Source organism: Phyllostomus hastatus, unplaced genomic scaffold (assembly GCF_019186645.2).
Source record: "Phyllostomus hastatus isolate PE091 unplaced genomic scaffold, TTU_PhHast_1.1 phas_contig_98, whole genome shotgun sequence".
Taxonomy (NCBI): Eukaryota; Metazoa; Chordata; class Mammalia; order Chiroptera; family Phyllostomidae; genus Phyllostomus; species Phyllostomus hastatus.
The window spans coordinates 9,508,082-9,530,344 of NW_025333999.1; the positions used below are offsets into that span (position 1 = coordinate 9,508,082).

At 50.0% G+C, this 22,263-nt stretch overlaps 1 protein-coding gene across 8 annotated transcripts in view; it reads left to right on the forward strand.

Annotated features, from left to right (window-relative positions):
* The window catches only part of SLC39A14 (solute carrier family 39 member 14), a 42,157-nt gene extending 20,918 nt beyond the window's left edge, over window positions 1-21,239 (forward strand). For 4 of the 8 annotated variants that reach the window (XM_045852847.1, XM_045852846.1, XM_045852843.1 and 1 more), the window contains 8 exons: window positions 7,342-7,619; window positions 9,097-9,283; window positions 10,043-10,212; window positions 14,210-14,332; window positions 15,029-15,217; window positions 15,306-15,513; window positions 16,431-16,615; window positions 18,121-21,239. In XM_045852847.1, the coding sequence (XP_045708803.1) occupies window positions 7,356-7,619; window positions 9,097-9,283; window positions 10,043-10,212; window positions 14,210-14,332; window positions 15,029-15,217; window positions 15,306-15,513; window positions 16,431-16,615; window positions 18,121-18,267 (1,473 nt within the window). In that variant the 5' untranslated portion in view covers window positions 7,342-7,355 and the 3' untranslated portion in view covers window positions 18,268-21,239. Of the gene's footprint in view, window positions 1-6,129; window positions 6,152-6,320; window positions 6,344-7,341; window positions 7,620-9,096; window positions 9,284-10,042; window positions 10,213-12,143; window positions 12,314-14,209; window positions 14,333-15,028; window positions 15,218-15,305; window positions 15,514-16,430; window positions 16,616-18,120 lie in introns of those variants that run through there. The other 4 variants (XM_045852849.1, XM_045852851.1, XM_045852850.1 and 1 more) reach the window with 4 other exon arrangements.
* The last annotated feature ends 1,024 nt before the right edge of the window (window positions 21,240-22,263 follow it).

The following is a 22,263-nucleotide window of genomic DNA, read 5'->3' on the forward strand; positions in this document are numbered from 1 at the left end:
TCTCCCTCACTGTGCCGGGAAGGGGGCATTGAGATGAACTTATCTCTAGAAACACTATCAGTGCAGGAGGCAGTGACCTGAATTTGCATAACAATTTTAACAACCTGACCTGGTGTACCACACTTCTCCTGGCAATCTCCCCACCTGTACCTGACTTTCCCCGCTTTGTCTTCACTTGAAGGTGGTTATTTAAGGTGGTGCCTTCCTCCATTTTGGGCGAGTTACTCAGTTTTCCTGGGTCTCTCCCATGTAGGCAGCAGATTATATGTTTTGTTTTTTTCTTCTGTCAGCCTGTCTTTTATTACAGGGATGTCTCAGCCGAGAGCCCAGACGGTTCAGGGGAAGTTACTTTCCCTCCTACAGAGCACTAGAGCGTACCACTTGGGTCTGTGCATGCGCTGGCACTCGCACAGTGAGGAAACTGCCTGTCGTTAGGTGGTGCGTGGCTGTATTTGCACTCATTTGTCTTAAACTTCCGTGTTCACTTTGGTGGCCTCAAACCTTCCTTTGCCAGTGCTTTTATTTTAAATTACTGACAGGATTTTGTTCTGTCTACTATGATTTACTGTTTAGTTCTTAAGTGATTTTGTTTTGTTAGCAAGCCTGTATCTCCTTTTATCTCATCTTGTTTTATAATCTCATCTTCGAGCTGTTTGGTGGCATCTGGCGTTTCAATTAAGTCACTCTGCAGTGTGAGTGGTCATTGGGAGTTAGTTGGCGGCCTTGTCTTTCGCACAGCCCGCCTGCTGCTACTTTTCCCATTCCTGCTAGTGCTATCTTGTTACAGAACAAGGTGGTGGGGGGCAAGGCAATGTACTATTACCTGAAAGGAACCCCCCAGGTTCATTACGTCCGCTGCCTTATAGGAAAGACATCTCTTGATGCCAGAGATTCGTGAAAAGGAAAGGAAATATTTAATGCTATACAGACTTAAAGTAGTGACCTAATGTCTTCATCAAAATCTCAAAGTCCCTTAAAACACCCACAAACACATACAGTCCTTCCTTCCCCCCTTGCCCAGTCTGGGGTACCGTATCTCAGGAAAAGAAATAGAAGTCCGTGGCTAAGGCAGCCCCCATTTCTTCCCAGTGATCCATCTCGGCTGGTAAGCCTCGCTGGGTTCCCAGCCCCATCAGCTGTGTCACCGGGATCTCTGCTAAAGCCAGGTGGTGGTTTCCCCTTCTAAAGCCGCAGGGGTCCCGACTCTGGCAAAGCCGAGTGGTTCTCCCTGCACAATGGCTGCGGGAGTCTCCACTCTGCCAAAGTCGAGTGGCGATTCTCTACTAAAGCCGCACGGTAATTCTCTCTCACAGGGCCATGGGAGTCCCCACTCTGGCAAATCCGCATGGCTGTCCCCTCAATGGCTGCCGCGTCTTGGTTTAAATCCCCGCTCCAGTCTTCCTCTGCAGCCCCATTTCCGACTCCTCTCACAATTGGCTACACTTGCCAGGACTCCCATGTCCTTCCAGATTTACTGGGCTGCCATCATGAGTCTGGACAGGGGTGGCCCATGTCATGGAGCCAGTCATCTCCAAGCTCCCATGCAGGCTCCGTAACTTGGGGGATCTGCCCCCAGTTACATCTTGGGGGGGAAGTTCCTTCCATCCCCCTGGTTCAGAGCATGGCCACAGCTATTTAACATATCTATGTAACCAGTTAAAGGTTATAGATATGTTAAATGACCATGCAAGGTTAGCTGCAAAGCTGTTGCTATGCCAAACAGCTCTCACAGTGGCCCTGCTCCATGTGTCCCTTCCCCCAACCCACACCTGTGGGGGAGTAGTGAGGACATCCTAATATTTCCTGAACACCTTGAGTTCTGGACCCCATTCCAAATCCCTGTTTGGGGTCTCCCCTCTTGGCTGCACCCTGTTACAATCTGGCTCTGGCTCTGCTGCCTCTAAAATATGACAGTGACTTTCTTCTCACCACACCTCCGAGGGACATTTGTCCCCACCCCAACCACAGCAGTGCTGAGAGCTGGGTGTTTGTGACCTGTTCTTTGTGGCCTGAATGAACGGTGGCGGTGTGCAGGTGAGGTGGGCAGGTGGAATGTCTTCTGTTCTGGGGTTTGGGTAGCAGCCCCTGTGGTGTGGCTCAGCCCACTTACTTCATTTTGTTCCATTTCTGTTGTGGGGGGAGAATACTCAGTGGAATTGGGCAGTTTCCCCCATTTCAGTATGTGGCCTCAGAGCCCTGCTTCCCCTCAGAGAGAGTCAGCCCATTGTTCCTGGGGCTGCACCCGTCCGCTGTTTTCCTCAGCAGCTTTCCCACTCCTCCTGTGTTGGAGAGGAAACAGAACTGGCCGCTTGCCACTCCAGATTTGGGGGAACTTGGTGAGAATTCTCCCGGTCCTGTTTTCATCACTGTGGCTTTTTTTTTCTTCCAGTGTGGCTTTTCAGCCTGGGTCAGGGCTGCGAGACGAGCCATCCGGGGTGCCTCCCGCTTTCCTTTCCGTGCCCATGGTTTTGAAGTTATCGTATCACGCTTTGCCCATTGTCTTGTTGGGCTGCTCGAGGTGGCTTTTTTTTTTTTTTTTGGCTTGCTTGCTTTATACTATTTTTTTTTTTTGTATTCAAGTGTTAATTATCAGGGGAAGGAAAATTTTTATTCCATTCCAATTCTCCATCTTAACTCAGAAATCTTTATTTTTATATAGTGTTTCAACATACTTTATCTTCCCTAATACTCATGAAACTACAGGTTGTTTTCTTCTTTCCAAATGGAGCAAACAGACCTGGCAAGACCAGTGAGTTGGACTTCTTACATCAACTCCATTGTCCTGTTGCCAAAGAGGGCACAGCCCTGTTAGCACCCGCTGCATCAAAGACAAAATTTAGGGGGTTTGGATTCCTCAGGCCCCTCTGCCCCCGAGGCCTGACTTTGTCTGTTTGCCAGTTTCAGGGATTTTTGTACACCCCTCCTGGAGGCTCAGGAATGTTGCCCCGGACTCATCCAGAACCCTCTGCCTTCAGGGATGTCCCCTGGGAGATGGTTCTGTTCGGTCGATCATTCCCGGCCTTGCAGTGCGGTTTGGGTGGGACTGGAGAAAGGCCAGTCTGCCTGAAGCTCTTGGGCTGGGAGCTGCCTGGTAGTTGGGTCGCTGATGGGCCCAGCCCTGGAGGGTGTGCTGAGGCCACCACAGGTGCTTCAGGGGCTTGTGCTATCTGTCAGAGAGGAATATAAAAGAACTAGACCCTCCTTTTATACCCTTTGGGTGTCAGGTGGGGATGAAGACAGTGAGGGGAAGAAGGCTCAAGACGGTTCACCGAGGCCAGTGAGCAGCGGCCGCACTCGGCATCTTCCTGTTGCTACAGCCCCTTCTGCCCCCTCTGCTGCCAACACCTTGTCCACCCCTCCACCCCCTGGGCTCATTCTTTGCTGTGGCAAGTGGCCTTTTCTCAATTTTAAATAAAGCGCACTGTTAAAACTCGGTTCAGACTGCCTTGCGTGGATTGCTGCCCCACCGCCTGAGACCCCAGCACAGGAGTTCCAGCCTCAGACTGGATCATGCTCCCATGTGGCCCAGGCTCGGAGGGGGCATGGAGCCAGCGTAAGTGGGTGGGGTTTCCAACGCACAGGGCTGACCCGCTTCCTGTGGCTTACCAGTTGGCCTTGAAGACAGCTAAGCCTCAGCCAAGTTTGTCTCTGGAGCATTTGATCTTATCTTCCATGCGTTGTTCCTGGGCACAGAGGAGTCTCAATGAGAAGGGTGGGCTGCCTGGCCAGCTGGTGGTCAGAGTGGTGGTGCGTGTCTGGAGGCCTAGCAGCTCCCGGGCTCCACGGGTCTCTGTCGTCTGTTCCACTCACATCCGTGTCCAGCCTCTGGACTAAGCATCATGGCATGGCACTGCTCTGTCACCCCACAGAGAAGTGACTGTCCCTCTCTGAGAGGGGAGGTGGGCCCAGAAACACAGGCAGCATAGTCAGTGCAGCAGTTGGGTGCTTCCACAGGGCGGAGTGCTGCTTCTAGCACGAGATACTTCTGGGCCCAGGGAAGGGGTGGCTGCAGCTGCCGTGCTGATTGGAGCCTCCAGGATGCTACGGAGACTTCGGAAGTTCTGCAGAGGGTTGGACTTCCTCATGGGCCTTTCATTTTCCCATGGGAAGGGTTGGGCCTGGTGCCTGGGAGACGGGGCTGTGGCACTAAAATAATTTACTTCTTTGAACCCAACCCAGGTGAACAAAGGAGTGGAGAGACTTCACTTTCGCTTTAATGGGAGCCTGGTCCTCCAAGCCATCAGTCAGCACACTCGAGCCTTTGTCCCTCCGACTTGTTTTGATGGCCTTCCCCACATGCTCTTCTTACCGCTCCTGGAAGGTGTCCTTGAGGGCAGTTGGCTCAGCTCCTTGGGAGGGCTCGAATGCCACCCCCCCACACTTTCATGGCCTCAGTAGAAGGGGCTTCCTTCTGCAGCTGAAGCCACCGCCTCGAGGACTTGCCCAGCATCGCCATCAGTTGCACCAGGCTTTCTTCCTCTCTTTGTTTTTTCCTCCAAAGAATCACTTATGAACTTTTTTTTTCCTAAGAATAACTTCTAGTTAAGGGGGAGAAAAATCTGCACTAGAGCAGAAAGTTCCCCTTTTGTGTCTGCCAAAAGTCAAGGTCACTTGGATTTGAAGTGTCTTTAGCAAGTCCTAGGTGCCTGGACCAGGACTTATTGCTGCCACTCTCCGCCATGGTTCCTAGGCTCTGAGGGGTGGGATTGGGCCAGCGTGCTGCCCAGGTGGGACGGTCCGCTTGCTCCAGGCTGCCTCGCCAGGGCCCACGGGCCACAGTGTCATTGAGGAGCAGGTACTTCATAAACGCCATCCTTGGCATGAATGCCTGTCCAGATCCAGCTAAGTTCATACTTTATGAACTTTAAGTGTTTCTATGTTTGTTTTCTGATGTTCTGAAGTCACTGCAGATATATTTGAGAAATACAGCAAAGGCGGAGCAGTTGTTGAAGTGATGTTATGGAAGGAGTCCCGAGACACAGCCAGCCTCTGAGGCACGCCTGTGGTTCCCCTGCCCAGGGCCTTGCTGGGGTGGATGGAAGCTGGGTATGATCTGCCCAGAGGTGTGCAGGGTATGGTGGCTCTTCAGGGGACCCAGGATGTGTATTTTTGTTTCTCCACCCAGTGGGGATAGTGGTTAAGAGAGCTCTGGCTTTAATGTCCTTCAGGCCTGGCTTTCTTTCATGAAAAATTCTGTTTCTGACCTCACTGCTCTGCTTGCTGACTGTGGGCCCCATTTCCTGACCTCTGAACCCCATCTCCTCATTTAGGAGACATGATAAGCGTCCCGGCTTCTCCTAAAGGGGTCACGACTGCCAGTGCCGAGCAGGGTACGCCATGGTGACACTAGCAGCTGTCCCCATCATCTCTCTGCCTCTCCCCTCCTGAGCCCACACAGCTCTTCACTCGGACAGTCCAGCGCAGGCCTTTGGCAGATGAGTGTGGTCAGGCAGAAAACAGCTTTCTTTGCACAGCGAGATTAGCCATTTTGGACCAAGATCCTCCCTGTGTACCAAAATTTAACTTCTGGTTCTTGGTGGAGATTTGAGAGTTGTTAATCTCAAAGTGACACTTGTACAAAGCATTGTTTTTGCTGACACCCAATCCATCCATTTGTGTGACTCAGAGTGTATTCCATGAAGAGCCATGTTTCATGTCCCCAGATCTGCATGTGCCCCATGCCGCCTGGAATGTCCCAGACATGTCCGTGGTCGGGGACACGTGTGATGGTGCACCACAGGCATGGGGTCAGTGGAGTCAGTCACAGGGCTGTCTCTGACTGGTCAGTTAGCAGCTCACTGTCTGTGCTGAGCAGGAGTCCAAACAGAGGAGCTTTGCTCTTTATACGTCTTAAAATAATAGTCATGTTTATTGAGTGCTTTCTATAGTCCAGGCACTCAGTGACTTGTCGTGGCTCATGACATTCAGTCTTCACAATAACCCAGTGAGTGTTATAGATGAGACCCAGGTTTATAGATGAGAAAACCGAGGTGTGGCAAGGAGGAAGCTCAGTCACGTGGCCAAGGGCACACTGGGTAAGCAGCATTGCGGAAATCTGAGCCAGTTCTCTCAGACACTAAAGGCCAGCACTGCTCTGGGCGATTCTAGAATGTTGACACTGGTTACTACCTGGCCCAAGATGGGGCAGCCGGTAAGTGGCAGAGCCAGGATGCAAATGAGCCTGCCCTGAGCCACTCCTGTGAGGTGTCCCCTGTCACGAGCCAAGGCCCGGAAGTAGAGTGGCCGGATGCAAGGCCTCATGCCCAGGAGCCATGGGAAGAGCTGCAGGGACTGGGTTCCTGCCTCTGGATTTCACAGGAGGCTTGTTTTCCTTCCCTTCCTGGTATTTGTTTATTTCACTAATTAAATTATTACTGTATAAATGGTTAACAAAGAAAAATAGCCCTACTATCTTAAAGGTTTTATTTTTCTCATTCTTTCTCAGTTCTTAACTCTTTTTTAAATAATTGTTCTTCTTCTTAACATTAAGCTCATGAGTCTCCTTTTTAGAGTTGCATAGTGATCCCTGAAGTTGATATATTCTAGTTTGCCTGACCGTAACACATCTTTCTGCCTTTTTATTTTTGAGTTGCTCCTGTTGGTGTAAATTCTAGAAGTCAACTTACAGATTCAGAGGATTTAAATACTTCTGTGATAACTTCCAGAGCCAGGTTACTTATGTAGCCACCAGCCATGTCTTATTTGGTTGTTCAGCTTCACTGACATTTGGTTTTGTATCTTTTGTGCAAAGTCTGTTCTGCTATTTTAATAAGTCGCAGTAGCATCTTCCATCTGTTCCATCTGTAATCTTAACAAACCAAAGATATTAACTTTTTAGATTTTACTTTGGGGAATTTGAAACATATACAAAAATAGTACAGTGAATTGCCGTCTGCCCTTGGCTCAGTTTCCACAGTGACCAGCCCCTACCAGCTCCTGTCCTTGCCAGTCTGGTCTGCATTCTCATGTAGATAACTCTCCTTTGTTATTTTGAAGCAAACCCTAGATAATATTTAATCCATGATTATTTCAATATCTCTAAAAGATAAGAACTTCTAAAAAAACCTATCTGCATAGTCTTACTTTCTTAAATTTAGTCAAACCTGTTGAATTTGCCCTTTTATTTTTTTTTTTTACGCTCTACTTGCAAAAGAAGGCTTTTTCTGGAAAGCTAGAGGGAGACACTGGAGGCAGGGTGAGGAGTCGCTTTGGTCCTGACTGGATTCAGAGTCTGAGCAGAGACACATCTGGTTTGGAGCGTGTCTGGAGGCAGCAGATGGGGCAGTGGAAGGAGAGGTGGGTTTTTAAGCCCCACCCTCACCTGGCTTTTTGCTTTTACAGGTTTATTTGTCACCATGAAGCTGCTCCACCCAGCCTTCCCTAGCTGCTTCCTGCTGACCCTGCTCAGCTTATGGACAACTACTCCTGAGACTCGAGCTGTCTCCACGGGGATGCCAGCCATTAGTGCGACCTCATTCCTGCAGGACCTCATGCATCGCTACGGGGAGGAGGACAGCCTTACCCTGCAGCAGCTGAAGGCCCTGCTCAACCACCTGGATGTGGGGGTGGGTCGGGACAATGTCACCTGGCCCCTAGAGGGACCAAGGAACCTGTCCACGGTAAGGCTCGCAGCTCTGCTCAGCACTCTGCCCTCTCAGCCCACTCCAGCTGTCCACCGGGCTGAGCTGCTCGGGGCAGGCAGGGTTGGGGTGGGCTGGCCTCTCTGCTCTGATGACAGAGCAGAGAGGCCAGCTCTCCCCTGTTGTAGGGTCAGCAAATCTGAGTCTCCAGCAGTGAGGCCTGCTGTCCTGCGTGGGCATTGTGAAGCCATGACCAAAGGGCAGCCAGGAAGTGGGGGTCCTCAGTCCTCTGCCGCTTCTAATAGAGTCCGTAGATGATAAAGCCCTTTGTCCCCTCTTTCAGGCAAGCCTTCCAGCACCCCTAGGTGCAGGTGGAAAATCTTCATTCTCTGGGACAGAATACTGAGGGTCCCATGGTGAGATCCTGGAGGGACCAGGACTAAGGCCCAGGGCTTTTGGCTCCTGGTTCTTGTTCTTTCTTCCCTATCATCTTGGCTCATCTGAATCTGAAGCTACTTGAGCAGCCAGCTCTAAGTCAGCCAGCTGTGGCTCTTTATCTCTGCTTCGTTTGCTGTGCTGAGTGTTGTGAGATATAGGAAAAATTAGTCACATTTAGGGGGTTTACTGTCAAGATGGGAGATTCACTCAGCCAACCAGGAACAAAATTAGCTGACAAGAAGTGAAGCGTTGAGTGTTGTCAGTTGGACAGTCATTGTGGGATTCAGAAATGAGTCCAGGGAGGTTCATGGTGGGAGGGTGTCCTGGAGCTCCCACTTGAAGGAGAGTGGAGCTGGGAGAGACCAGGGGCCCATGTGGCCTGGGCACAGAGCCACAGAAGCGTGGGGCGTGTCTGTGTGAGTGAGGAGGCCGCCCTAGGGGCTGATGCAGCACCACAACAGTGTCTGGGGGTCAACAGAACCCTCAGCTTTGGAGGCCCAGAAGCTCCCTTGTCTGCACAATCCAAACTCAGATAAAGACTGACGTGTATAAAGTGTAATTAGAAGGAAAATGGCCGTGTTTCATAGAACGCTGTGTTAGAGCCACTCCCTACTGCTTTCCAAGGGGACTGAGGGCTCATGTCCTCTGGCCAGCCCACCCGTGCTCCATGGAAGCCAGTGCCCCATAGCTCTAGAGAAGTATCTAGAATCTGCATTTCAGTATAATAGCTCCCTGGGCGATTGTGATGTGCAGCCAGATTTGCTTGGAAGCCCGATCTTCAGGTGTGCAGTAGCATCATGTTTTCTAGAAGCCACATCCTGCTCATAATGATTAGAATTCAATTGTTCTGGGCAGCCATTTGTAGATGATGTGTGTCAGGTATGCATGAACCTGGTGGCAATCTCCAAGATAACTTATCGGTTTTTCAAGTTGAAGGACTACCTTGCTCTTACTGCTGGAGATTAGTTTTACAGAAATTTGGACAATTCTGTCTTATTTTCCTCGGAAGGTTGAGTCTGTCACATGGCAAGGTATGACTTCGGACTCTCAGAGGCTCTCTGCCCCTCGTCTGTTTCAGTGCTTCAGCTCTGGAGCCCTCTTTGCTGCCCACAACCTCAGCGACCGGTCCCGGATCGGGAAGAGTGAGTTCCAGGACTTTTGCCCCACCATCCTCCAGCAGCTGGACTCCCGGGCCTGCGCCTCGGAGAATCAGGAGGATGAGGAGAATGAGCAGACGCAAGCTGGGGGGCCGAGCCCGGTGGAAGGTGAGCTGGGGCAGAAGGACCTGCCGTCGATGCTTGTCTTCACGTGGCCCTTGGCCGATCGATAGTGCTGCTTGCTCAGTGTTTAACTGGTGACCACATTATCAACATCGGGGGGGACGAGTTAAAGTGACGGTTCCACCTGTGTCTTCGCACTACAAGACTGGTTCAGTGTGTTGTCAGATGGGACAAGTTGCTGCTGAATGTTCATTATTGGGCTCTTAGACCAGCCTGACTGTCAATTGCTTTTCATGGCCACTTTTCCACTTTAGTTTCATGAAACCCCCAGGAGGCCAGTGCTTTGGTTTTTCAGTTTGGCATCTCAGACCTTACAGGGTCTGTTGTCTGCCCACTCCATCCTTCTCCCCTGCCCTTCCTGGTCCCTCTCTCCAGGCCAGCGGACGCACTGCAGTCTGTTAGTGCACCGGGGCCTTCGGGCCTGGAGCATCCTCCTGCAATGCCGCGGTGCAGTGCAGCTGCCACACGGGCCACCTGGAGCAGGCTGCCTGTGCCGTGCCTCACTGCCTCCTATTGTCATCCTTTAACTCCTAACCTTTCCTGTTTTCACCTGCCTCCACCTAAAAGGGGAGCTTCGGAAAGACAGCAATTGTGCTGTACATTTTTAGGCTTCTCCACAGCACCCAGCAAGAGACAGACTCAAGAAATATTTACCGAGGGGTTGGTTGACCTCTGTGTGCCCCTGCCGCAGGAGCACCCCGCTCTCAGTAATGGGGGCCCTCGTCTGTTCTTGTTCCTCCACAGTGTGGGGCTTTGGTTTCCTCAGTGTCTCAGTGATTAACCTGGCCTCTCTCCTGGGAGTCCTCGTCCTGCCATGCACAGAGAAGGCGTTTTTCAGCCGTGTGCTCACGTACTTCATCGCCCTGTCCATCGGGACGCTGCTGTCTAATGCGCTCTTCCAGCTCATCCCAGAGGTGCAGTAGAACCTGCGTGCGCGGCCTCCTTCTGCAGGGCGTCAGCTGAGCTGTCCCCACCCACATCCGACCTCCACCCCGTACTCTAGGGCCTCTGACAACTGCGCCTGACCAATTAACTTCTCCCTCATCTCAGGGCACACCAATGACTTCTGACTCTGGATCTCAAGGGCCTTTACTCCTTCTTAGGGCACCAGGTTACCTCTGCCTCCTCAGGTGATGTCAGGTGCAAGGCTCTTGACCTCTGCCCTCCTGGTGGAGGCTCAGCCTCGCCGCCTCAGCGCTTTTTCTACACTCAGTTGGCAGGGCTCGAAAGGAAAGCTGCAGCCGGTGGTATCTGTCCATGCCCCTGGCACTCTGTGCCCCTCTGTGCTAAGTGGAGGCCTTCTCAGCGCTCGGGTAGCCACCAAGAGATTATGCATCTGGAATGAGGTGGTGGAAGGAAAAGATGTTGCCGGCTGATAAGTAGAACTGGCCTAAAAGATGAGCGATCCTTTGTTTCTTTGAAGCAGGCCATAATTCATAACAGAGAGCGCCAGACCTAAAAGACTGTCCATGAAAACAAACAAAGCGGAAAGAACGAGATCAATGAGGAGGGGACTCTGCACCCTTCCTGCCCTGCATCTCGACTTTCTCCTGATGGGACTGACTTCCTGGTGTCCTCACTTGACTGTTTGGAAATGTTCGTTAATTTTGTTTTTTAATTGTGACCACTGAGGAGCTAAAAAAAAATAAGACCCAAGTTGACAGTCTGCTGCCCTTGTCAGGACAGGCAGGCTGTGATTCCTTTGGGGTGGAGGCAGCGCCTGCCGTAGGCAGCCCATGCGGATGGCCGCCCAGCCTCCCTGAGTCAGAGGCTCTCAGCCAGCAGAGGCGCCCAGGCCCTGCCTGTTCCTCCGCAGCGGGAGAAGGAATCCAGTTTCAGATAAACATCTCCATGCTGTCTCAAAATCCCCTGTGAACCTCCCAAGCACTTCTCAAGGGAAGCCTCATCTTGGGCTATTTTTTTCAGCTCCAAAAGTCAAATTCATTAATTTTTAATAATTAGGTTAAATGAAATACCTCGTTGCCTGTTGAATGGAAATACAGTAATTGCTCACACTCAGCCCTCGGCTCACTGGCGAGCACCTCGTCCTGGCTCATTGTGTCCAGGCTGGAGTGTGTGATGCTAGGAGATGGTAGAGGAAACCTTTGCTGTGCGGGGTGATCTTGGAACTCTGTTCTCTGTGCTGGAGCTTTCTCAAACAAAAGGACACAAACCCCCTCCCTAAAAACAAACAAACAAACAAACAAACAAACCTTGAGAAGTTAATCTGGATTTCACGGGTCTCAGGCCTGACTCGTTCTCCACCACTTCACCTGCACTTTGCTGTTTCCTGCACACACACCAGACCAGGTGCAGGTGTTGGCACAGGCGCCTGCCTACCCGACACGGGCGGATATGCAGAGCAAACACGGCAGCGTGGTGATTAGTCTCTTTCCAGCTGCTCTAGTTTCCTATCAAAGAGGGCCCTAGGGCCCACCATCTGCTGTCTGTGGCAGCTTCTGGACAGGCCTGCGCTCACCTTGGCTGTGTGACGAGGTAGCACCCGCCCTACCAGTCATATCAACTGGCAGGTGCACCGACCCAAAGGCAGTGGGGGCAGGAGCCACAGAGTTCCAAGACCATCTTGACTTCCTCTTCATTTCCTCTGAACTGATTGAAGGAAATTTCACTGGATTTGAATCACTAACAAATTTTCTATTTCTCTCTCCCTCCCTCCCTGTCTCTCTGATTTTTTCTTTTTGTCACCTTTGTTAATATCCACCCCAACCTTCCTCATTGTCTCCCCACCCCCTCCACCTCCTGGCCCTTCCATGGCGGGTGTCGTGCTGTGGGGCGCTCGTCCTTCCCCCGGTCCTGGGTGGGGCTGGCTCTCCCCCAACGGCAGTGTGGGGATATGGTCTCCTCTGCGTGACCGTCATCTCCCTCTGCTCCCTCATGGGGGCCAGCGTGGTGCCCTTCATGAAGAAGACCTTTTACAAGAGGCTGCTGCTCTACTTCATAGCTCTGGCGATTGGCACCCTCTACTCCAACGCCCTCTTCCAGCTCATCCCCGAGGTATGGCAAGCCAGGGCTCCTGGCCCAGGAGCACCTCGTCTCCTGGGGACAGCGGGTGCAGCGGGAGGACCCTCCGAGTCGGCGGAAGGCAGGGAGAAGCGGCCCTTTCCTTCAGGAAAGTGGCGCTAAGATAGGCAGAGCTAGGGGAGGGAGAGAATCGCTTCACCTCACTGTCTTCCGTGTCCTCATGTTAAATGGGGGCGACAGTGGGCCCAACCCCACGAGGATGCCGTGAGAGTTGTGTGAGTGATATTTGTAAAGTTCCCGGTGCCTAGGAAGTGCTCTCTGGCTGTTGATGAGAAGGTGTTGTGTAGGAAGATCACTTAGGCCTCCGACTGAGAACTTCCAGCACACAACAAACAAGCGGACATCTCCACAGAATCCGCAGGTCACAATAAAAAGATCTGTCCTCGCTAGGGCATTCTGAGGCAAAGGTAACCCAAATAAAACCGTCTGGCGTCACGTACATCGAAGGCACCTTTGTCCTTCTGCCCAGGTTAGTGAGAAAATCGTGCACAAAAGAGGAGGAAGTGAAGACTTTGCGTCAGTTAGGCAGACGCCCCAGAGAAGTCTCATCTGATTTGGTGTTGTCTCCGGGAGACCCGCTCCTGCAGTAAGCAGGCTGCCCTGCTCTGCAGGTGGTCCGACAGGCCGGGGCAGGGCCCAGGTGGGAGCATATGGATGACGCCACAGGCTGCTTCCTACGTTTTGTTTTCCCAGGTGTGGGCCTGTGTTTTTGTAGTTGATCCTTAGATAAACTGTGAGATCAGGAGAACAAGTGTGTTTTACGCATTGACCAGATAAGGACCCTGACCTGGCCAAGAGCCCGCGCCCGAGAGGCCAGGCTCGCCATTCCTGAAGAGCAATCCTGCTCTTGCCCCTGTGCCCCACCGTGGCTTCGTGTGGAGCACGTGGGCTGCCTGGCTTCACTCCACGTTTCCCTGGGACGATTTCACTGTCCTGGAGAGTCGACCTGAATGTGTCGTTTCCGCTCTAGAACTTGCCCTTTGTGTCTCTTCGAAAACTAGACTAGTGGGTAGAGATTGCATTTTGTCCCTTAAAAGCACGAAGGAAAAATACTAATCTTTTAGGCAACCCAGAGTTCTTGGTTCTGATGACCACTTTTCTCTTGGAACTGTTCCTGAGGAGGCTGGAGTGCATTCCCTGAAGAGGGGTTTCCTGTCAGAAAGCTGGGCTGCGGGTCACCGGACCCTTCCCCAGTCCAGAGCAGCCCTGGGAGAGGAGTTCTCCTGATTTCTACTCCAGTCCATTCCGCAGTGGATTCTGTCCACCCCTCGCTCATAATAAGTAGGATTTCCAGAAGGAACTCGAGACAGACCCCCACACTGATATGTGCAGGAACACTGTCTGCTTTCTTGGCATTGTGGTCACCAGGAGGTCTGTGGTCAGGAAGATGCCGCAATTCTCGGTATTTAACTGGGGAATGGAGTTCCCATTTTAGAAAGTATAATTACACTGCCTTCCTTCATGTTTACAGGCAGATCATGCAGGGACAGGAGCTAGCGGTGCAAGTAGGCACAAGCGCCTTCTCTTTAAGTAAGGCATTTGCCAGCAGTGTCTAGCAAATGGAGAAACAGAGACAGAGTCCTCATGAAAAGTAGAAAGCCATCTCCAGCTTTTCTTTCTGACAGTACAATTCTGAAGACAATCTGTCTTTTGCATCAGAAACTAAGTGAGAGGGAACCTAGTAGGCCTGGTGATGGGACATCCAGGAACCACCGGGAGTTAGTGTTCTCAGGAAAGGAGACGGGAGACGGTAGTTACCCCCGTGCACACCTGCCCTTTCCCACAGCCACACAAGTGGCTGAGAGACGAGAGGGGACCCGTGGAGGAGGTTTATTTTCTTAAACTCATTTTCTTTTCCTGGGTCCACAGGCATTTGGTTTCAACCCTCTGGAGGATTATTACGTCCCCAAGTCTGCAATGGTGTTTGGGGGTTTCTATCTTTTCTTTTTCACAGAGAAGGTCTTGAAGATGCTCCTTAAGCAGAAAAATGAGGTGAGGCCCAGTTGTTGTTAAAGGAGATGCTTCTGGGGAAGGCATCTGTCTTCGAAATGCCTGTGTGTTGTGGCTCAGCTCGGCACTGCTGCGGTGGGCTTGGGAGGGCTAAAGCCAGATTTCGTGAGTCAACACCCCATTTCACCTCATGAGGGTAATGGTGGGGGCAAGGGCAGCCCAGAAACCAGACCTGGCCTCTGTGCCTTCTACCAGGCAGTAACGTATTGCCTCTGTTTTATTCCAAATGATTTCCTTAACATACTTTCATACCTAAGGAGGGGTATGGACATGCACTGTGTATGAAGTATGACAACAGAGAAATAAGGCCGATTATTATAGGATAAATCCAGGAAGATGCCTTTCATGCATGCTACATCGTCATTCCCAGAATAGTTGCTGAATTGAATAAAATGAGCCGTTGCAAAGGAGGGGCTGTAAATATTTTGAGCAGCGCCGCCTCTCTGGGGTGAGCAGGGCTCCGTGTCACTACTCTGGTCTCTCTCCCGTGCCAGGCCCTTGCGTTCATCTTGGTTCAGTGCAAACAACAGGCCCCAGGGTTCCGTGCCTGCCACCCGCTGGCATTGTCTCTGATGCTGGGCTTGGGGTCTCCCCAGTGTTTGGTGTTCTGGCTCAGCAGATCTCAGGAAGCTGTATGGTTTGGGTGAGCATCTTGCTCACTGCTCCTTGTCCCTCCAGCATCATCACGGGCACAGTCATTATACCCCCGAGACACTTCCTTCCAAGAAGGACCAGGAGGAGGGGGTGACGGAGAAGCTGCAGAATGGGGACCTGGACCACATGATTCCTCAGCACTGTGGCAGTGAGCTGGACGGCCAGGCCCCCGCAGTGGACGAGAAAGTCATTGTGGGCTCGCTCTCTGTCCAGGTCAGTGGGCCATCTGCCACTGGGTGGGGACCTTCAGGCAGTGCTGGTCTTGATGACTCGGGCCTACTTTGAACTGGCTTCCTTGTAGGACCTGCAGGCCTCCCAAAGTGCCTGCTACTGGCTGAAAGGCATCCGCTACTCCGATATTGGCACTCTGGCCTGGATGATCACCCTGAGCGACGGCCTCCACAATTTCATTGACGGCCTGGCCATTGGAGCCTCCTTCACCGTGTCCGTTTTCCAAGGCATCAGCACCTCGGTGGCCATTCTCTGTGAGGAGTTCCCACACGAGCTGGGTGAGTGCACGTGCACCCACCCTCGGGCCTCTCGGCTGCCTCATTATTGGCACTGACACACTTCTTGTGGCTGACTCTTCTCCACTTCAAAGTACTTGTAATTCATTTATACATTCTTTATGCGGTGTGAACCCTAACCACTAATTCTTAACAGTTGAATTAATCATGGAAAGTTGGTCATTGAAAATGATGGAGTGTTTTCCAAGGATGTCTGTTTCCCTGTGGCACCCTATGCTATGGCTCAGTTTCCTCACTTCTCCATTGGGGGAGAAAACAGGACCTGCCTCATAGGTTTATCATGAAGATGAGCAGGGAAGGTAGTGAAAAGGACTCCCTACGTGCCATATAGTATTCTTCCAAGTCCCTGGTGCGCCTTGTTTCTAACATCCCGTGACCCTCGCAAAGACTGGGATGCATGTCAGAAGTCCGGTGGGTGGAAGAAGTCGATGGTCCAGAGGTTGTTGGGTAGGAGGCCCTTTGTTTTATCAGAGGGAGTATAAAAAGCCTGGACTTTGGAGGCTTGGAGACTCAAGATCAAGTCCTGGGTTTGCTATTTATTGGTTTGTGACCGTGGGCCAATTATTTAACTTCCCTCAGTTTCAATTTTGTTTCTTAAAAATACCCTTCACTGTGGTTGTGAGGAGGTTCTGTTTTACCGTCAATCAGAAGAGAAATGGGGCTGTGGCTAGTTGGCTGTTATTTTGTATTATCGTCAGCCTCTCAGCTGGATGTACATGGCCAGCTTTGCCAACAGAGATAAGCCTGCTCCAGACACAAAGAGGGGCGCCTTCGTCCGGTCACTGCTGTCTCCTCTCTGGGGCTCCCTGATTTGCACCCAGACTTTAGCCAGATTTATAAGGAGTCTGCCCTCATCATGCTCTCTGTCCTCACCCTCCCCTCTGTCCTCCCCACTCCAGGAGACTTTGTCATCCTGCTCAATGCTGGCATGAGCCTCCAGCAAGCGCTGTTCTTCAACTTCCTTTCTGCCTGCTGCTGTTACGTGGGTCTGGCCTTTGGCATCCTGGCCGGCAGCCACTTCTCTGCCAACTGGATCTTTGCACTGGCTGGAGGAATGTTCTTGTACATTTCTCTGGCTGACATGGTGAGTCTGTCTTCCACAGTTTACACCACGGGCACGTGGCCAAAGTGGACTGGGTCGTTGAAGTCACTGGGTAGGAGGACGGCTGAGGAGACGTTAGTTAGCTGGGTTTTGATAACAGCTTTATGGAGGGGCCACTCCCATACCACACCATTCACCTGTTTAAGGTATACAATTCCATGCTTTTTAGAGGGACATTAGATTTTAGAGAACGAAAAGCTAATGTTTCTTTTAGCACACACCCTTAAAGAAAACAATTCCTAAACTCAACTCCAGGGTCCTTACTTAAAAATGTAAGTGTTACAGGACAGATATTTCTAGACCAGTGAGCGGCCTTATCAGGAGTCTGGGTGTGCACATTGTGCCGTGCCCGCTGCCTTTTGGTGTAACCATGTAAGTAGATTTGAGCTTGCTAGTGAAATACCTGATTTGTCACATCTTTGGTGTAACTAAACTTGTTAGTGCGCATGCCCTTTTCTTTGGCATGTTTGCATGAATTATTTTCTATAGTCTTTGAAAATAATATTTTTGACGAGGTGATAAGAATAGACCACCAAGATCCAGCCTAGATTCTAGATTCTCTCCTTCCTTGTGGGGCGCCCTGCCCGTGGCTGGGGTTTTTTGCGGTACTTGAATTGGAAGGTCTCGTTCTCGCCTGCCTTGCCAGCTGGCAGTGAGAGGCCTGGAGTCATAGCACTGCTCCCTGGCCCCTTACACAGTTGCTCGATTTCCCAAAGAGGGGACTGTAACATTTTGATGGCAGAAAGGTCTTTGCAGGTGTTTTTAAGGACCACAAGGAAGAGTTTATTTTTATCCAAGCAGTTATTTTTAGCCAGTATCTAAACACATCCAGGAGCATATGCATGTATAGTACTAGGTTTTACCTCTATAGCTATAAAGTGCAGTTGACCCTTAAACAACAACAGGATTTGAACTGAGTGTGTCCATGTGTACATGGATGTTTTTCAATAAAATCCTGTACAGCTTTCCATCTGTGGTTGGGAATCCAAGGGTGTGGAGGGCAACTGTATGCATTGTTCTAAGCCATTCTACATAGGGGGCTTGAGCATCCATGGATTTTGGTATCCATGGTGCAGGGGGGCGGTCCTGGAACCAGTCCCCCATGATACTGAGGGACAGCTAAGTTTGGGGGGTTGAGTTACATGCAGATTTTCAGCTGCACAAGGGCAGCATCCCTAACCCCCGTGTTGTTCAAGGGTCAGCTGTAGTGGTGACCACCTTGGAGAAAGGCTGTTCCAGTCGAGTTCCAGAGACTATTGCTGTGAATTTTCTTTGTAAAGATAGATAGCTATATAATTTCACTCCAATAATATTAAGTATTGTAGTAGTCATATGTTAGATATTAATTGTGTTACTATTCCAGTATAAATGTGAATGGGATAAATATGAGAACGGGTTAGATACCACATCTGCGTGGCACTGGGTCCTCCGGGGCTCACAGGGTTGAGAAAGGAGCTGCAGCGCCCTTGTTCTCTCTCCTCCCCCAGTTCCCTGAGATGAATGAAGTCTCCCAGGAGGACGAATGGAAGGGCAGCATGTTGGTCCCCTTTGTCATCCAGAACCTGGGCCTCTTGACCGGCTTCACCATCATGCTGCTTCTCACCATGTATTCAGGACAGATCCAGATCGGGTAGGGCCCTGCAGGAATCCCAGGAAGTGGACGTCGGCCCTCGGCTGTCTGACCCCTGGCCTTCGGACTCAGCGTCCCGAAAGCGCCTTGGGAGAGGCAGTTCTGTTAAAAACTGGCACGGACTGGATTCCTGCATTTCGACGTCAGCTGTTTTTAAAATGCTCTGTCCTAGTACCAAGCTGCTGTGGTCACAGCCTCCAGGTTGTGCCTCACTCCCTTTCCTCTCCCTCCTTCTCAGAGCGACTCTGGGACCTGAATGCAGCTTAGAAGACAAACCTAATTTTTTTCTCTGGTTACCCTGGCCCCTTTCTCTTCAAACCATTGCTGGGAGATTTTGGATCTTTTGCCCTACAATGCAAAAATATAGGCAGCAGCCATAACGTGGTTAGAAATATCAGAGGAAAATATATAGTTTGGGGCCCATGAATCTAACTGTGTATCCTGGACCTCAAGATGACCTATTTTTAAATGGATCATCTTCACCTATTTTTTTACAGAAAAGGTACAGGAGACAGAAGTTCCTCCCATTTGTTCAGTCTGTTCAGTTGCCTGTTCTCTCAAGGAGAACTGAAAGTTGGAGCAGACAGAGGCGGGGAGGGGGCGGATTGTCCTGAGTGAGAGGGGAGGTGAGGCCTGTGTGTGCCCCCATCCTGATGGTCACCCATGCCCGCTGGGATGCTGATGTCAGTTTTGTGACTGCACCTGGTGTTTCCTGGCCATCCAGGAGAGCTGGCGTGTGGGTTCAGTGGCCTGGGTCCCCTCCTCCCACCCTTTCTTTCAGAACAACACTAAACGCTAACAGGGGAGGGCAGAGAGGGTTTCTCTGTGCTTTCCTCCTCCCCTTCCCCACTCCCTCCTTCCGAGATTTCTCGGCTGCCTCCCTAGAAGCACATTCTGAGCACATGCACGATGCTGGTGTGAGAGGGGATGCTGCGCACACTTACCTCCCCTGGCCAACACGTCTGCTGCACAGTGGCAGGTGAACTTGCAGAACTGGAGTGCAGCTTGTGCTCTTTGACAGTGGCACCAGGAAAGGAATCAGTGCAGACACCATTTAGGATTTGCTAATTACGTGAATAAAAGTACGAATAATAGAACTCTGAGGTGTAAGGTCCAGAACTCTGGTTGGGCTCTGCAGATGTGTGCAAAACAGGGGGCCTACTGATTATGCTGCAGGTAGGTTTTTGGCGGTACGATCTAGGTTACCCTTCCTCCTTCACCCCAGACGAGGGAGGGCGGCTGGCTCCTGTATTGAATATTAATTGCTTATCTCCTCAGAAAGCGGGTGGATAGACTCGTCTGTGAGACCGTAGGCCAGCCTCAGGTGCCATGGAGCCCTCTCCTCAGAACTTGGGCTTCCGGGGGACCTAATCTCCAGGTTCACTAGGTGAATTGATTTATTATTATCATATTGATAATGTGAGAATCTTTAGCCACTTTGGGGAGCCCGTCTCTCCAGAAGCCTTTCTTCGTGGTGCCCACAGCCGCAGCCCAGGGGTTGTGTCCGCAAACTGCGTTGTGTGCGTGACTGATGAGTGCTGGTTCTGCGCCAACACCTGTGAGCTTTTCCTCCTTACCCAGAGACACTTTCCATTACTCAGTAATTAAAAGCAGCCTCTGTTTTGTTTCTTATTCTTGGAAAACATCCCTCAAAATAGGAATATTCTTGAAAAGAACACGAGCAGGAAAACTGCTGGTAATGGTTTGTAAGTTTTTCTCCTTCTCTTGCCTGTTAACTTGAGTAGAGTTCAGAACAGGCTGAAGAAGGAAAACAGTTATCAAGATTCTAGATTTAACACCTGGACTGTCTCCTGATAGGATTATGGTCCAGTTTTACCAAAGAACCAAACCCTTGAATGTTGGAATCTAACTTTGTATTATATTATCATTGTTATTGTTACTGATTCTGTGTCTTTTCTGTTTTATTTTCCTCAGATTGCTTTCAGGAGCTAGCAGAAAATAACACTCAGTCTTTAGGGCTTGAGAAGATTTTGCTTCCCTTAATTCACATTGATGTATTAAATTAATAATTTTAGCATTCCCTATAGATCATTCCTTACAAATACAATTATTCTTGGAGTAAAATACTAACTTAGGGTTAGCTGGTTTCTAGTTTTAGAAGAGCTCAAAAATATAGTCTTTAGCAAATTAAAAGTACAGTATGAAGCAGTAGGATGCTTTCCCTTTCCCTGCACATCTGAATGAAGAGCTTTCCTTTCATAGACAGATGCCTCGAAGGGAGCTTCTCTGTCAGCTGTTGTTAGTCCTGAGACCAGTCCGGGCAGGGGCTGAGGAGGCGGGGAAACACTCAATTCATGCAGCTGATTGTGTGTGGCTATTGGCAACCAGCTTGCCTCATGAGTTGAAAAAATGGCGATTTCTTTTGGACTTTTAAGTGTTGAATTTGTTGGTTTAAAAGCATCCACACAGTTTAGAAGTCTGAGGGATAGAGCGTTTTGAGGACTTTTGCATCTTTGACCCTTCTGTCTCCGGGTAGACCAGCTCCTGTCAACAGCCGCTAAGAGAGTCTGGGTCCCTCGCAGGAGCCCCTTCCTGGCCAGGATCGGGGGTTCTGCTGCAAGTCGCTGCCCTGCCGTGAGGTGGTTTTCCATACCTGCTCCCAAAGACCTTCTGTGTCTAGTGTCACCTTGGGGCTCCTTCACTGATCGTTCCTCCAGGGTTTGAAAAAAGAAGGCTTCTCTGTTCAGGTGCCCTAAGACCTGTTCTTAGTAAGTCCTTTTCCAAAGAGATGGTAGGATGTGGGAAATATGCTTAAAAACAAAAAGTCTGGTTTTTTTTGCAAGAGGTTAGGTTTTTATTGTTCATATTTCCTTTTTCAGTTCTGCAGTTCCATCACAGTATTTTTTTAAATAACTCAGGAGTTAGGAGGATAAACTACAAAAGAAAATAACTTAAGTTATATGAACTTTAAATGTTTTATTTGTAAGATTCTATAAATAAAGCTATATTCTGTAACTATTGAATCCTAACTGTGTTTTTTTGCAATAATGTGGGTGCAGTGAAGCCTGTTAAACACAAGGTGACGGTGGTGTCTCACTGCTTTAGAAGCTCTGTTTTACTTGTGCAGCTTATATTTGGAGAGATTTTAGGAAGAACCTTAAATATCATAACACTCATTTTAAATGATTAAATTGTCTTTATGGGGCCTGTGGTTTCACTCACTGTGGTGTTTTCCTAAGAAGAGCTTTCCATCGCACTGCCTCCTTGTTGCAAATCCAAAATAAAAACTTGAGAAGTGCATTTGGTTCATGTGAACCACCTCTCCTGTATGTCTTACAGGCTAAAGCCTTGTTGTAAGACTTTAAATTCTAATTTCTCTTTAGTCATAGGACCAGGAATTTGCCTGACACTAAAAGTAGTAAGACAAAAGAATTAATGCAATCTCACTACCCCATAGATTAGAGGTTCCCCAATGCCTATTGCTTGTTCCTTCCGTGAGTAATAGATTGCGTGGCTCATAATGGTCTTTTCAGATTGCATTAACTAGTTACTCTATTAGACTACCGTCTGCTGTTCAAAATGACGTTCACTCCATCCTTCGGCGCCTCCCTGCACATACCTGTTACTGGAGTTGAGTTGTGATTGCTGTTGCCTTCACACACCGAGTTCCTCCCACCTGAAACTGGAGCTGGTTTCCCTCCATGATTTCAGCACTCACCACCCAGAAAGAATGAATGAAAAGACCAACTGAAGTGCCTCTAAGTCTGCATTTGTGAGCATGCTCCTTGTCCCCTGCAGCAGTTCCCATTGTGTTCTCCTGTCTTTGGTGTTGGCTTTGCTTATGTTCTGTTACCTGGTCATTCTTTATTTAGAAACAGAACTTTGAGAGAGGCAGCTGTGGCCCATATAGAACAGAGAGTGCTCAGGGAAGTAAACAGGTCATTAAGAGGGTTAAAACTTTGATCACAGTGTGTCTTTGTAATACTCTTAACCAGCTAAGCCATTTAGGACATTTTTAGTAAGAGGGGAATGACCGATC